Source organism: Rana temporaria, chromosome 4 (assembly GCF_905171775.1).
Source record: "Rana temporaria chromosome 4, aRanTem1.1, whole genome shotgun sequence".
Taxonomy (NCBI): domain Eukaryota; kingdom Metazoa; phylum Chordata; class Amphibia; order Anura; family Ranidae; genus Rana; species Rana temporaria.
The window spans coordinates 21,091,319-21,108,355 of NC_053492.1; the positions used below are offsets into that span (position 1 = coordinate 21,091,319).

The window sequence follows — 17,037 nt, forward strand, 5'->3', positions numbered from 1 at the left end:
TGCTTACCTGCAAGCCTCCAGGCGATGCTCCATTCAGTCTTCCTCCTCAGAGCCTGCAAAGCAGGCAAAACGCTGACCTCCTCATGGTTCCAGGCTGCAGTTTGCTGGAACAGAGAGGTCCCTTCCTCCCAAAACCCCCCCCCCCCTGTCGGGAGGGGCATTTCCTGTTTGAGATTGCTGGGGGGGGAAGGGCGGGTCAGTGGCTTAAGGAAGGGGCGGCCCTTCCTTGTTTGTTCCATTCAATACTTTGGAACTGAGGAAGAAAGACCAGAGCGGCAGCACGGGGCGCCGAGGACACACAGTGGCCAGAAAGGATATTGCAGTCTTCAGAAGACTGTTTTTCAAGCCTAGAAATAGGCTGTTTCTTTTCCATCTCATAGTTTTTCTTTGCAATACTACTCAGGGGGACAGAATGTTTTTTCTTTCCTGGATTTGAAACAAAAACGAAAAAAAAGAAAAAAAAAGAAAAGTCATCTAGGGGAGAGGAAGCATTTTTTATCCCCCAAACAGGTGTTTGGGCAATTAACTTTTATAGTTCCAAATACCAATAGGTAGCAGGTGTACCTCGGTATTGTACCATGGCATCCGGGTCAGAGGGTACAAGAGGTGGGGATTCCCCCAGAGAGTCTGAGGTCTCGGACAAAGTTATGCCGCTGCTTTCCCCACAGGGAGCCTTGGGGCCATCGGGATCTGGGGCTGGAGCTGGCGCGGGTCAGTCCAACCCTAAGATGGTCACGGACAAGGTATTACTCACCTCTTTAAGAGAGATGGAGAAAAGAATGGGAAAAATGATAGCCACAGCTATGCGGGGCAGTAAACGGATTAGATCTCCGTCGCCCGAGCGCGGACCCTCAGAAGAGGGGGTCCTTTCCTCATGGGAATTGGACGACCTCTTGGACAAGGACCAAGTAGGTTCAGGGATCGAAGATCCGGATACAGAGGAGTCTGGAGCAGTCTCCCAAGGGGAGAGCTGGTGGATTCAAGCCTTAACGGACTTGGTCCATAATGCATTCAACTTGCCAGTACCAGATCTCCAGGTGTCTACGGTTTCAGCTTTGGGCTCACTGAGGGCGCCTCAAAGCAATGCAGTATTTCCGATCCACCCTCTACTAGAGGGAGTTTTGTTCCAAGATTGGAACAAGCCAGATAAAATCTTCTTACCACCTAAAAGATTCTCTGCCCTATATCCTATGGAAGATAAATTTTCCAAGAAATGGGCTACTCCTGCAGTGGACGCAGCCATCTCATGTATTAACAAATCATTAACATGCCCTGTAGAAAACATACAGGTATTCAAGGATCCAGTTGATAAACGCTTGGAAGCACTACTTAGGAACTCCTTCACTACTGCAGGGGCAGTAGTACAGCCAGCCGTGGCTGCGATTGGGGTTGCTCAAGCATTATTGGATCAAGTTAAGCAGATGCTTAAACTTATTCCTGCCCAGCAGGCAGAAGAATTTTCGGATGTCCCTAGGGCCATATGTTTTACAGTAGACGCAATTAAGGATTCTATCCAGCAAGCGTCACGTTTATCGTTATCCCTTATCCATATGAGAAGACTCTTATGGTTAAAAGGCTGGGAGGCCGAGCCCCCATGCAAGAAGCTCCTGGTAGGGTTCCTCTTCCATGGAGGACGACTCTTCGGAGAAGACCTAGATAAATACATTCAAACCATTTCAAATGGCAAAAGTACTCTCTTGCCAACTAAGAGGAAGTTTCAGGGGCCTGCGTTTAAACGACAGTACTCCCCTGGGCAGGGGCCCTCTAATGCCAAACAGTATCGACGGCCTCCTGCGAAAGCAAACTTCGGCTTCAACAGCAAATCACAAGGACAGGCTGCTAGAGGCAGAAAGCAGTGGGTTCGCAAACCAGCAAAACCAGCCCCCAAGCCGACCTTATGAAGGGACGCCCCCACCCACGAAGGTGGGGGGAAGGCTGCGACTCTTTTCAGAGGTTTGGGAAGCCAGCATTCCCGACGAGTGGGTACGGTCTTCCGTGGCCACGGGCTACAAATTAGATTTCCTAAGGTTTCCTCCTCTTCATTTCCAGGAGTCGAGGATTCCAAACGATCCGGAGAAAGGAGCCGCATTAATGTCGGCATTAAATCATCTACTTTCCCAGGAAGTAATAGTAGAGGTACCAGTCCTGGAACAGGGGCTAGGTTTCTACTCCAACCTATTCATCATCCCGAAGTCCAATGGAGATGTCAGGCCAATTTTGGACCTAAAGATGGTAAATACATACCTAAAGATCCGCTCATTTCGGATGGAATCCGTGCGGTCAGCAGCTACCACACTCCAAAAGGACGACTTCATGGCGTCCATAGACATAAAGGATGCCTACCTTCATCTTCCAATTTATCAGCCACATCAAAAATATCTACGCTTCATGGTGTCTTTGCGTCACTTCCAATTCGTGGCGCTTCCCTTCGGGTTGGCTACGGCCCCCCGGGTGTTCACGAAGGTCCTAGCTCCAATCCTAGCCAAACTAAGGATCCAAGGGGTCACGATCCTAGCATACCTGGACGACCTCCTAGTCATAGATCACTCGTCTCCCGGCTTGGAGCGAGCAGTGGCCCTCACGGTCCAATACCTCGAGAAGTTCGGCTGGGTCCTAAATCGAGAAAAGTCAGCTTTCCTGCCCACAAGGCAGTTGGAATATCTCGGCATGAGATTAGACACAGAACAACAAAGAGTGTTTCTACCTCTGAGGAAGGTCAAAGCCATCAAGGAATTAATCCTACTGGTTCTAAGCAAGAAGGAACCGACTATTCGCCTATGTATGAGGTTACTAGGCAAGATGGTGGCCACATTCGAGGCGGTACCATACGCCCAGAGCCACACTCGCATCCTGCAGGCAGCCATCCTGTCAGCATGGAGCAGAAGGCCACAGGCCTTGGATATCCCGTTGCCGCTCTCATCAAGAGTCCGACAAAGTCTGTGTTGGTGGTTAGACCCTCAGAATCTACTGAAGGGGAAGTCTTTCAGCCCAGTGGCTTGGAAGATAGTGACCACAGACGCCAGCCTGACGGGCTGGGGAGCAATTTTGGATGGTTGCACTCGCCAAGGTACTTGGGCAACGCCAGAGAAGCAGTTGCCCATCAACATCTTGGAGCTCAGAGCTGCTCGACTAGCCCTCAGGGCTTGGACGTCAAAATTGCAGGGGTTCCCGGTGAGAATTCAATCAGACAATGCCACGGCCGTGGCATACATAAATCACCAAGGGGGAACCAGGAGTCAAGCCGCTCAGAGAGAGGTGAGCTTGATTCTCCTATGGGCAGAGGCTCATGTGCCCTGCATATCGGCAATATTCATTCCAGGAGTGGACAACTTTCAGGCGGACTTCTTAAGCCGCCAGACTCTTTTGCCGGGGGAATGGTCTCTGCATCCACAAATCTTTCAAGCACTCTGCCAAAGATGGGGAGTGCCGGACGTGGATATCATGGCATCGAGACTCAACAAGAAGCTAGACAGGTTCATGTCCCGCTCAAGGGATCCGATGGCCTGCGGAACCGATGCGTTGGTTTGCCCTTGGCATCGGTTCAAACTTCTTTATGCGTTTCCCCCGCTCCAGTTACTACCCCGCCTGCTGCGCAGGATCCGGGTGGAGCACATACCAGTCATCCTGGTAGCTCCAGCATGGCCCAGAAGGGCATGGTACTCACTAATCTTAAGGATGGTAGTGGGAGACCCTTGGACTCTTCCTCTACGGCCAGACCTGCTATCGCAAGGTCCGATCCTCCACCCTGCCTTACGGCATCTAAATTTGACGGCCTGGAAGCTGAATCCCTGATTCTCAGGGGTAGAGGTCTGTCTCAGAAAGTAATCTCTACCCTAATCAGAGCCAGGAAACCGGTCTCTAGGGTGATTTATTACAGGGTCTGGAAGGCCTATGTAGGCTGGTGTGAGTCCAAGCGATGGCTTTCTCGCAAATTTACCATCGATAGAGTATTAAGTTTTCTCCAGCTAGGAGTGGATAAAGGATTGGCATTAAGCACAATCAAAGGACAGATTTCTGCTCTGTCAGTGTGGTTTCAGCGGCCGCTGGCCACCCACTCGCTGGTTAAGACCTTCCTTCAAGGGGTCTTACGTATTAAACCTCCAGTTAAATCCCCGCTTTGCCCGTGGGATTTAAACCTTGTTCTGTCAAGTTTACAGAAACAACCGTTTGAGCCGTTGGCTGAAATTCCTTTGGTTTTACTGACAAGAAAGTTAGTATTTTTGGTCGCCATAGTTTCCGCAAGAAGAGTATCGGAACTGGCGGCCTTATCCTGTAAGGAACCATATCTTATTTTTCATAAGGACAGGGTCGTTCTCCGCCCTCATCCTTCCTTCCTACCGAAGGTTGTATCCAGTTTTCATTTGAACCAGGATTTGGTATTACCATCCTTCTTCCCTAAACCTACTTCCAGAAAGGAAGGGTTGCTGCATACCTTGGATATCGTCAGGGCCATGAAGGCCTATCTTAAAGCTACAAAGAAGATCCGGAAAACAGATGTGCTGTTCATATTACCGGATGGGCCCAAGAAGGGGCAGGCAGCTGCAAAGTCCACCATTTCTAGGTGGATTAAGCAATTAATCACTCAGGCCTACGACTTGAACGGGTTGCCTCCTCCAGTATCATTAAAGGCTCATTCTACTAGGGCCATGGGCGCCTCCTGGGCAGCACACCACCAGATCTCTATGGCTCAAGTTTGCAAGGCGGCAACCTGGTCTTCTGTCCACACGTTTACAAAATTCTACCAGTTGGACGTAAGAAGGAAGTCTGATACAGCCTTTGGGCAGGCAGTGCTGCAGGCTGCAGTTTGAGACCCTCGGATTCCGGGGGCTCCTCTTTTTTGAGTTAAATTTAAAATTTAAGATTATTTTTCTCAACTAAGTTGGATTTATTATGATTTGAGTATTTCTCTAAATTAAATCCTTTTGTCTTGGAGATGTTCTCCCTCCCCTCATTGTGAGCATTGCTTTGGGACATCCCATATAGTAATGAATAATGAGCTCCCACCCCTCTTTTTGGGGACCATTTTGGGAGGCATACTGCTTGCTACAAAACTGAGGTACTCCTCCTATGGGAGGGGGTTATATAGGGAGGGGCATTTCCTGTTTGAGATTGCCAGTGTCAACACCTGAAGGTACTCCATATAACCCATATAGTAATGAATATGCCGCTCTGTGTCCCGTGATGTACTCCAAGAAAAGGATTTTACAGGTAAGCTGTATTAAAAATCCCTTTTTTCTCGACGAGTTCCTCGGTGGCTCCATCGGGCCGAAAGTGTACACACGACAGAGTTTCTCGGCAGAATCCGGCTCTGACCGAGTTTCTCGCTGAATTCTGCCGAGAAACTCTGTCGTGTGTACGGGGCCTCAGGGTTTGACGGTTGCCAAGAGAAAGGTACCTGACTGTATTGTGCCAATTGTAAAGTTTTGGTGGAGGGGGATTGTGGTGTGGGGTTGAATGTCAGGGGTTGGGCTTGACACCCCAGTTTAAGTGAAGAAAAAAACGTGGAATACCCCCTCAAGGGTGGGACTTTTAAAGTGACACAAACACATAAATTGTAGAAAAATATATAACAATTTTATTTAAATAAGGCAAATCCGGACATCAAAAAGTGTTCTAAATAGGATAAAAGCCACATGCAAGTGGTATACAGATCCTATTTCGTAAAAAAATTAAACAGACATAAGACCAAAAATAGTCCAACCCGACAGCCGTTTCGGTATCTGTGATCCTTCTTCAAGGGGTATTACAGACGATCATTGTGTCAGAAAGTTACATGTCTATTAGAAAAGAGATATTTACATACATTACATTACAACTTTAACATTATGTACAGCTCAAGTGATTAAGATTATTTGGAAATGCAGAGGGAAACGGCTGTCGGGTTGGACTATTTTTGGTCTTATGTCTGTTTAATTGTTTTACGAAATAGGATCTGTATACCACTTGCATGTGGCTTTTATCCTCTTTAGGACACTTTTTGATGTCCCGATTTGACTTATTTAAATAAAATTGTTATATATTTTTCTACAATTTATGTGTTTGTGTCACTTTAAAAGTCCCACCCTTGAGGGGGTAATCCACGTTTTTTTCTATAACTATAGGCATGTGGTGACTTACAAACACTGACACTCTCCTGATTGTGGGGTCCTCTTTTCCAGTTTAAGTGAACTCTTAAGGCGTCAGCGTACCAAGACATTCGGGACAATTTTATGCTCCCAAATTTGTGGGAACAGTTTGGGGATGGCCCCTTCCTGTTCCAACATGACTGTGCACCAGAGCACAAAGCAAGGTCCATAAAGACATGGCAGAGATGAGCACACCAGGCCACTCTGTGCAAAACCAACTGCACCGAGCAGGGAAATATATATATATGTATATGTGTGTGTATGTGTATGTGTATATGTGTGTGTGTGTATGTATGTGTGTATATGTGTATATATATATATATATATATATATATATATATATATATATATATATATATGTATGTGTGTATGTATGTATGTATGTGTGTATATTTTAAACAAACCTTTACTTATGCATTAAGTGCAATCAACTCTGGTCCGAGTCTTAGCGACTTGATGAATGAGAAATCGAAAGAGAAGTCGGTTTTGTCTGGTGAGATGTTCCAGTGTCATCCCCACAGATGTAGTCAGTGTGACTACAGGAGGACATCCTTTAATTTCGCCCTGAACCGGAAGTGACATAATGACGTTGCTCCGGGCCTCCTCAATCATAGAGGTGATCAGACACAATCTGGTCTCTCTTCAGCTCTATCTGTACTAACTGTCAAATCATTTCCTGGGCTCGCCAGCAAGAACGATGAGCCTGAGAAACCCCTCCCACTCCTTTTTTAAAACCGCTCCAGCGACAAATTAACTGCATGGACCGCTTTTATGAAACCGAGCATCACTGACTGAAACAATAAATAAAAAATACCGGGGTTATGGCTGATGGCTTCAGCCATGATGGAAAACCACCTCACAGCCGCAACATATATATACTTGAAGTGGATACAATGTATCAGTGTGGAAATCTTTTGCCGTGAGCTCAGGAATGAAAATAAATGGTAATATTTTACCAGAGGGAGATTTGTTTTATGAATGAAAAAGCACCAAATGTTTTCATAGTATTTATTTATGTGTGCATTTTTTTTCTTCCTCTGGTGCAGTGTTGGCATGCATGTAAAAAACAAATTGTGAAAAAAAGACAAAGTTAACGCAAAATTCAACTGATAAATATCACAAAACCTAAAAAAAAAAAAAATTCCATCATGAATCCCCAGTCTACCCTGTCAAAAGCTTTTTCAGCGTCCATTGACAGGAGTAGACCTTGGAGACCCCCTATCCTTTCCTTTTCGTACAACAAAACATAAATTAACGTATTTGGCAAATAGTGCATTTTTTTTAATGAATTAGCTACTTTTGAGATAAATGCTGCATGAGTTATGTTAACTCAAATGTTTATTTCTTAATGAATTTACCCTTTAATTATCACTAATCTGAGTGGTCTTGTGATGTCGTTCTTACAGACCCCATGCAGTCCATTCTGCAGACTCTGGAGCAGCAGCATGAAGAAGAAAAGCGCACTGCACTGGAACGCCAGAGACTGATGTATGAACATGAGTTGGAGCAGCTCCGGAGGAGGCTGTCCCCAGAGAAGCAGCATTATCGCAGCATGGACAGGTTCTCCTTCGGCTCCCCCAACGCCCAGCAACGCATCAAACAATGGACGGAAGAGAGGTGAGACGCCAACCTGACTAAAAGGGAAGAAAGGTTTGCTATTGGAAGTAATGGAAACTTTTGCTTTTCAGTATAGGAATGTGTATTTGCATCGTGATTTCCATGTATACATCTATCCGTGTAATATTTAAATATTGCTTTTTATTACCCTTGCACTTCCCTATACAGTCATCATTCTCTTTCTTCTTTCTTTTTTTTTTTTTTTTTAACCAAGCAGGATTAATTTATTAAATTGGCAAAAAGCGGCGGTCCCCAATCTTTTTGGGACCGGCTGTGTGGTAGACAATTATGCCAAAGCCCTTGGGGGTGGGATTGAATATGTTTTTTTTTTTCAGTCATTTTGTCAGGGCAATGACTGGTGTTGGCGTGTCAATAATTCCAATACCATGGTTGATATGATGTCAGGATAATTGAAATATATCATTTATATTATTACATTGTAATATAAATTTAAATGGTTCAACTCGCCATAATGCAGAATCAGTGGGAGCCCTGAGAGTCACTTGTCACGTCAACCACCAACAGATGTGGCTTGTCACTTTTCTTGTCAACCGTCACCAGATGCAGCTTGTCACTTGCCACGTCACCTGCCACCAGATGTAGCTTGTCACTTGACACGTCACCTGCTGCCAGATGTAGCTTGTCACTTGCCACCCGCCACCAGATGCAGCTTGTCACTTGCCACGCCACCCGCCGCCATATGCAGCTTGCCACGTCACCTGACACCATATGTAGCTTGTCACTTGACACGTCACCTGCCGCCAGATGTAGTTTGTCACTTGACACATCACCTGCCGCCAGATGTAGCTTGTCACTTGCCACGCGCCACCAGATGCATCTTGTCACTTGCCACGCCACCCGCCACCAGATGCATCTTGTCACTTGACACATCACCTGCCACCAGATGTAGCTTGTCACTTGACACATCACCTGCTGCCAGATGTAGCTTGTCACTTGACACGTCACCTGCTGCCAGATGTAGCTTGTCACTTGACACGTCACCTGCCACCAGATGTAGCTTGTCACTTGCCACGTCACCTGCCACCAGATGTAGCTTGTCACTTGCCACGTCACCCGCCGCCAGATGTAGCTTGTCACTTGCCACGTCACCCGCCGCCAGATGGAGATTGTCAGTGGAAACATCACCTGCCGCTAGATGTAGCTTGTCACTTGCCACTTCACCCGCCGCCAGATGTAGCTTGTCACTTGACACATCACCTGCCGCCAGATGTAGCTTGCCACGTCACCTGCCCCCAGATGCAGCTTGTCACTTGCCACATTACCTACCACTAGATGTGGATTGTCACTATTTTGTCACCAGCTGAAGCATCCCACTGTTGCCTGCGACCAAAAAAATACCAGAAGCAGCTTGTCCCTTTTTAAATGTAAAAGCAATTTGGTGGCAGGCAACAGTGACCACAAAGAAAGAGGATTCTGGCCGTCTCACCCCAGCTTTTCAGTGTCCGAGCTAGAAACTGGCACATGCGCATTGGCTGGGTCCCAGAGTGAGAGTGGGCAGCGAGAGATGTCATCTGCATGCTCCCCATGGCTGCATATAACAGATCGCCCTGCAGCTTTAAGGGTGGAACTGCAGTGATGAGGGTGATGAGAGATGATGCCACTCGCCCGCCACACATGTGGTAGAACAGCCTTCGTGGCCCGGCTACAGAGAGGCTGATGGTTAGGGGACCCCCGGCGTAAAGGAAAAATATAAAGAACAGTCAGAATTCTTAATTACTCCAGGAGGTGGCGCTACATGCATGTTCCACGTATTGTTATGTAGATGCTTTCCTCTATGTGTGTATCGGGGTATGGACAGCATTTCTGATGAGATCAGATTAATGAAACTCTATAAAGACGGCTAAGTTTTCAGACAGCTTGAGCAGATGGATTGAGATGCACTGACAGAGTGGAGCAATCCACCTACAATCATTATAAAGTGATATCAAACCCCAAAACAAAAATGTAATTTATTGTACCTTAGACCTGGGGACTGCATTTGTTTTCTTTCTTTTTTTTTTTTTTTCCCCACGTTGCTTCTCTTTTTTTTTTTCTTCTTTTTTTCCAACTGTGCCAGTTTTGTCCTAGATTGCCTACACTCACTCTAGGGCAGGAGCACCGAAAATCTCCCCCTTCCCCCCTCATCTTCTCCATAACATTAACAGGAGGGGTTTTGTAGTCTTCATAGATAGCCTAGAACAATGTAATTGATAACGATGAAGGCAGATGGCACACAAAGTAATGGGCCACACATATTTTTGGCAGGATCAACTCGTATTTTTTGCACTTATTGAATGGATATAACAACAAATTTTCAAGGATATATTTAAAATATACTAAAAATGCAAAACTGCGGTGGGTGTAACAAGATGTCCACTTCTGGGGTGTAGCAAGATGGCGGCGACGGAACGTCACTTCTGTTAGACATTCTCACCATCACCACTCCATCTCTCCACCTCGTCCAATCAGAGAACGCTTTGCATTCATCCGGAAAACGCATAGTATCCTCTAAATGGTGCCGGTGCTGAGCCTCCGACCTCTTGTGTTCACCACGCAGCAAGGCAGTTTCTTAGCACAGGACCCAGAAGCAAGTGGAGATAACTGGTGATTTCAAGGGGGATTGGCCAAGTATGGTGTATATAGAGCAGGGGTCTCAAACTGGTGGCCCTCCATCTGTTGTGGAACTACAAGTCCCATCATGCTTGTAACCGTCAGCCTTGCAATGCCTCATGGGACTTGTAGTTTCACAACAGCTGGAGGGCCGCCAGTTTGAGACCCCTGATATAAAGAGTTGGATAGAATTTGCCCTCACCGGACCAATGTAACTATGTAAAAATATCCATACCTGGAATTCTTCAAAGCAGCCAGTCTCTTTAACTCTTGAAATAACGTTCAGATTTCGGGGAACCCCGGCCAATAAGTACTCTACAGCTCATGGTGCACATTAATATGATGGTCAATGGGAAGGATACTTCTTATGGTGGCCATACAAACTTTGATAAATGATCAATTCCTTTTGTGATTGATCTCTTCCAATGGGAATAATTGATCTGCAGTCAACCGCCCATTCCATCGGTGTGCCACACAGGGAGAAATCGGATTCAATTGGTGATCAAAATGCTTATGATCATAAGTAATTGATCACATCTGTGTTGATGCCATGCATTCTCATCATCTGATCATTCCAATTACCGTACGATCGTATTCCGGAACAAAGTGTATTAGTGCTACCAATTGATGCAAAATAATTAACTTCACGCCATGCCTGATTGACTCAGACTACTATCAAAATTGAGTCTTAATCGATCAGAAGGGGAGTTATGGCTGTTTGTAGATTTGATCGAATCGCACATAAAAAAAAGAAAAAAATCAAAGCATGTGTCGCCGCCATCCTATGCATTAACCACATCAATACTGGGCACTTTCGCTCCCTTCGTTCCCAGACCAATTTTCAGCTTTCCGTGCTCTTGCACTTTCAATGACAATTGCGCGGTCGTGCTACACTGTACCCAAATTAAATTTTTATAATTTTGTTCCCACAAATAGAGCTTTCTTTTGGTAGTATTTATTTATGACTCCATTTTTTTTTAAAAAAAATTGCGGGAAAAAATATATATTTTCATTATTCTATTTTAAAAGAAATCCAATAAAATCTAATTTGTAAAAAAAGGGGGGATAAGGTTGGGACTTTGCATGAGGCGTATGATCAACAGCCATAGGCCTCCATCCCTATTGATGGATAAAGATATATAGAATTTTATTATTTTTTAATAATTGCATATTAAATAATTGCAATTAAAAAATAATTATATATATATATATCACGGACAGATGTACGCAAATGATCAGGTACAGATGTGCGCAGGTGATCACGGACATATGTGTGCAAATGATCATTGGGACGTGTGTTTGGGGACATGTGTGTTTACTGTGTGTGTTTTACATTGTGGGGACACTGGGCTGGTGATCAGTGAGTAAAAAACGGCTCGTACTCACTGATCACCAGCCGGGCTGCAGTGATCCACTCTCCTCTCCTCACCGCCAACTTCTGTGTGAGGAGAAGAGAGCCGATTGCCTAGCAACCGGCTCTGTGTGCTGATCTGAGATGCACCGTGTCCGGGTGACACGAGTGCATCGGGACTGCGCGGGAAATCGGGCGTGGTTCCCCCTCCTTCTGAGGGATGTTCCTGAAAGGTGGAAAGTAGTTAAGGTGAATAAACACCTTGCAGTCACCGCCCCCCCCCCCCCCAGCCTCCGTTTTACTTACCTGAGCCCCGAATTTTCGAGGGCGCGATCCCACATCATTTTCCCCATGCCTGATCAGCTCTTCATTGGATTGATTGATAGCAGCGCAGCCATTGGCTCCCGCTGCTGTCAATACAATCCAATGACACGGGCAGAGCCCAATCATACAATCAGCGGCTATGGACGCCGATTGTATGACATGGGAGCGTACCTGCAAGGTAACCCCCTCAGAAGAGACTCTCCCAGAGGGGGTTAGCCCTTGTGGGGAGGAATCGCGAGAGCCGCCTTGGGGACCCCAGAAGACGTGGATCGGGGCCATTCTGTGCAAAGTGAACTGCACAGTGGAGGTAAGTATGACATGTTTGTTATTTAAAATAAAAAAGTGTACCTATAGTGTCACTTTAAATTTAGGCTCCCATCACATTTGTACCACTCCAGACTTTGGAGTGCAACTTTGCTGCAATTGTGGATGGGTGCAACTTTGATGCGACTTTGGCTTTGACCAGTGATAATGTATAACCGTTGCATTTTATAACATTTAGCTAAGACTTTCATGCAACTTTTGAGGGTTAGCATTGAAGTCTATGGCAGTCTAAGTTGCATGAAAGTCAGTCCAAAGTAGTACATGAACTACTTTGAAGTTTCTGCCACTTTAAGTCGCACATATATGACTGGAAAACATTGGGAACGACTTGTCATGCAACTTTGGTGTCCAAAGTTGCATGACAAGACGCACACGTGTGAATGGAGCCTCATGGTCAGTAGAAAGAATCCCCCACCCCCCTTACAGATGTCTAAACAGGTCATTGGTGTCGGTGGGAACTTATCGGAGAGGCAGGAATTGCTCAAGGAACCCCAGTTGAGAAACGCAGAGTTAAAGTGATCTTTATGTCTGGCCTTTCACTATTTGTTGTGTTTTATATGTTTTATTACAGGGAAGTGATGCTGCATCATAGTTTCATGAAGCTCAGGGAACAAATCGCCAAGGCCAATCTGTACGTCCAGGAGGCCAATTACATTGCCGATGAGATGGACAAGAGGACGGAGTACAAAGTCACCCTGCAGATCCCGTCCTCCAGCCTCAACGCCAACAGGAAGGTGAGCCTCCCCCCGGTGTGAACCCTGCTATGGCCTATGGGAGCTGCATTACACCAGACACTTGTTGGGGGTTGAATTGCAGCAATTAGAGCAAAAAGTGGAGCAGTCACCTAGAGCAGCCAATCAACGCACTCTTGTTTCAGTGTTTGCAGAATACAAAATAAAGCCTGTTTTGTAGGCAGCTTCTTTTTTAAATTCATTATTATTAAAAGTGAAACTGTCAAGAGCAATACATGGCTACCACTGATGGCATCTGCAAGGTCAATTGGGTATGCATTTATGATGGGTCATCTTTATTGAAGAGAAGTTCTGTTTTAGCAATATTGCCTGACTAGTTGGTTGTAAAAGACGGGTTGCCCATTCAGCACCCTGGAGAGCAATTCTCTTATCTCCATCTCTGAGATGGATGGCTGCCCGAAGGAATGCATGTCTTGTTCCACATTCCTGGCAGAGAAACCTTGTGTGGCGAGTATAAATCTGGCCTCCAGCCATAAAGAAAAGGGGAAAGAGCCCAGACAATTTGAGGAGCATTCATCAGGGTGCTCTGGCTGACACAGGATGCTCTGGTGTAGCCCAGGATGCTCTGGGGTGCACTGTAGTGACCTGGGGTGCACTGGGGACATGGGGTGAACTGGGGTCACACGTGATGCTCTGGGGTGTACTGGGGACACTGGTGCACTGGGTGACACAGGATGCTCTATGGTGCTTTGGGGCGACAAGGGATGCTCTGGGGTGACATGGGATGCTCTGGGGTGACATGGAAAGCTCTGGGGTGCTCTAGGGGCACACGGAATGCTCTGGGGTGAAACGTGATGCTCTTGGGTGACCCGGGGTGCTCTGGGGGGGGGGACACGTGATGCTTTGGGGTGCACTGAGGTGACGTGGGATGCTCCGTGGTGCACTGGGGTGACACGTGGTGCTCTTGGGGGGGGCAATGGGGTGGTGCTCTGGGGTGCACTGGGTCAAATCGGATCCCTGGGTTACATAGGTCAGGTAGAGCCAACAGAGTCAGATACACAAGTCTGATAGAGCCAGAGAGGTGCCTCTAAAATTCTGATTTAAAGCCCTATCCTACTATGGTTGGTCCAGCGTGCCACTAACACACCTTTCGTTCAAGGACAACTTAGTCCTAAGGTTTTAGCTCAGAAGTTAACTTCTTAAACTCTCTTTTAATTGTTTGGTTAAGCATCATATCTGAATGTAAGTTCTGCACTACCAGAGTTCACCTGCAGGTGGCACTGAAAGTGAATGGTAAAACTTTAGTTCTGTGTTTCAGTTAAACAGGAGTGATGCATATGTTGGTCAGAGATGGTTAATGTTAAAAGTGGAGAAGTTGATGTCAGGTTTGTACCATTTCTTATGTTCTGCAGCGGGGCGAGGTGCTCAGTGAACCGGCCATCCAGGTGAGGCGGAAAGGAAAAGGCAAACAGATCTGGTCCCTGGAGAAGCTGGAGAACCGTCTGGTGGACATCAGAGAACTGTATCAGGAATGGAAGGCTTGTGAGGAGGAGGACAATCCTGTAAGTGGCACTACTCTTCCTTATCTTTGTTTTTCATGTTCTGAAGATCACACTCAGTTGTGATGGCTTAATTTGGGAAACTACCCATTCTTTTTATAGGTTCTGTAGTTCAGAGATATCTGGGAATAATGTAACTGATAACCGTACAGCATAGATCACAGAAAGTTGTCGGCTCCCAAGATTTTGGTCTGTCAGGGACCGGGGTCTATATCAACTGAGGGATATACAGTCTTGGCGATTAGAGAAGCATTCACCGGGTTGCAATAGGTGACACAGGATGCTCATGCGTGCACTGGCTGATACAGAATACTTTGAGGTCATTAGTTGATGCAGTATGCTCTGGGGTGCACTGGGTGACATGGGATGCTCTGGGCGACCCGGGATGCTGTGGAGTGCAGGGGGGGGGGGCGGGATGCTGTGGAGTGCATGAGGGGTGGGACCTGGAATGCTGTGGAGTGCATGAGGGGTGGGACCTGGGATGCTGTGGAGTGCATGAGGGGTGGGACCTGGGATGCTGTGGAGTGCATGAGGGGTGGGACCTGGGATGCTGTGGAGTGCATGAGGGGTGGGACCTGGGATGCTGTGGAGTGCATGAGGGGTGGGACCTGGGATGCTGTGGAGTGCATGAGGGGTGGGACCTGGGATGCTGTGGAGTGCATGAGGGGTGGGACCTGGGATGCTGTGGAGTGCATGAGGGGTGGGACCTGGGATGCTGTGGAGTGCATGAGGGGTGGGACCTGGGATGCTGTGGAGTGCATGAGGGGTGGGACCTGGGATGCTGTGGAGTGCATGAGGGGTGGGACCTGGGATGCTGTGGAGTGCATGAGGGGTGGGACCTGGGGTGCTGTGGAGTGCATGAGGGGTGGGACCTGGGGTGCTGTGGAGTGCATGAGGGGTGGGACCTGGGGTGCTGTGGAGTGCAGAGGGAGGGACCTGGGGTGCTGTGGAGTGCAGAGGGAGGGACCTGGGGTGCTGTGGAGTGCAGAGGGAGGGACCTGGGGTGCTGTGGAGTGCAGAGGGAGGGACCTGGGGTGCTGTGGAGTGCAGAGGGAGGGACCTGGGGTGCTGTGGAGTGCAGATGGAGGGACCTGGGGTGCAGCGGGAGGGACCTGGGGTGCTGTGGGGTGCACTAGGGAAAGGGGACACGGATGCTGTGGGGTGCACTAGGGAAAGGGGACACGGATGCTGTGGGGTGCACTAGGGAAAGGGGACACGGATGCTGTGGGGTGCACTAGGGAAAGGGGACACGGATGCTGTGGGGTGCACTGGGTAGTTTGAAGCTGCACCGATCAGGAGAGCTGTCCCTTGATTAGCTATGGAGTCACAGGGGACTAGGTGAGAGGGAGATTGGCAGGATCAACAGATGTTTTTCTGCACCTATTAAACAGATCTAGCAATACAAATTCTAACCATATGGTTATAATCTCTCATCGGGTCCCAAACCCTTCCTCATAGCAGCCATTGTTTCCATACATCACACTGGCGACTGCCTGAAAGTATGAAACCGCTGTATGCAGCTTGAGGAAAAAATCTCTATAATGGGCTAGATTTGCATTATACACAAGCCATTCTGGATGTGCTTCTAGATGATGGAGAAAGAATTGCATGGCTCCGCCCACTCTTATTTTTGGGATATACAGTGAGGAAAATAAGTATTTGAACACCCTGCTATTTTGCAAGTTCTCCCACTTGGAAATCATGGAGGGGTCTGAAATTGTCATCGTAGGTGCATGTCCACTGTGAGAGACATAATCAAAAAAAAAAATTCCAGAAATCACAATTTATGATTTTTTAACTATTTATTTGTATGATACAGCTGCAAATAAGTATTTGAACACCTGTCTATCAGCTAGAATTCTGACCCTCAAAGTCCTGTTAGTCTGCCTTTAAAATGTCCACCTCCACTCCATTTATTATCCTAAATTAGATGAACCTGTTTGAGGTCATTAGCTGCATAAAGACACCTGTCCACCCCATACAATCAGTAAGAATCCAACTACTAACATGGACAAGACCAAAGAGCTGTCCAAAGACACTAGAGACAAAATTGTACACCTCCACAAGGCTGGAAAGGGCTACGGGGAAATTGCCAAGCAGCTTGGTGAAAAAAGGTCCACTGTTGGAGCAATCATTAGAAAATGGAAGAAGCTAAACATGACTGTCAATCTCCCTCGGACTGGGGCTCCATGCAAAATCTCACCTCGTGGGGTCTCAATGATCCTAAGAAAGGTGAGAAATCAGCCCAGGACTACATGGGAGGAGCTGGTCAATGACCTGAAAAGAGCTGGGACCACCGTTTCCAAGGTTACTGTTGGTAATACACTAAGACGTCATGGTTTGAAATCATGCATGGCACGGAAGGTTCCCCTGCTTAAACCAGCACATGTCAAGGCCCGTCTTAAGTTTGCCAATGACCATTTGGATGGTCAGAT

General features: G+C 47.0%; 1 protein-coding gene across 1 annotated transcript in view; it reads left to right on the forward strand.

The window, feature by feature from the left end:
* KIF13B (kinesin family member 13B) overlaps positions 1 to 17,037 on the forward strand; it is a 375,782-nt gene that overhangs the window by 212,307 nt on the left and 146,438 nt on the right. Inside the window, exons 17-19 of the mRNA XM_040348102.1 lie at positions 7,532 to 7,742; positions 12,923 to 13,085; positions 14,456 to 14,605. Of these exons, the coding sequence (XP_040204036.1) occupies positions 7,532 to 7,742; positions 12,923 to 13,085; positions 14,456 to 14,605 (524 nt within the window). The remainder of the gene's footprint in view (positions 1 to 7,531; positions 7,743 to 12,922; positions 13,086 to 14,455; positions 14,606 to 17,037) is intronic.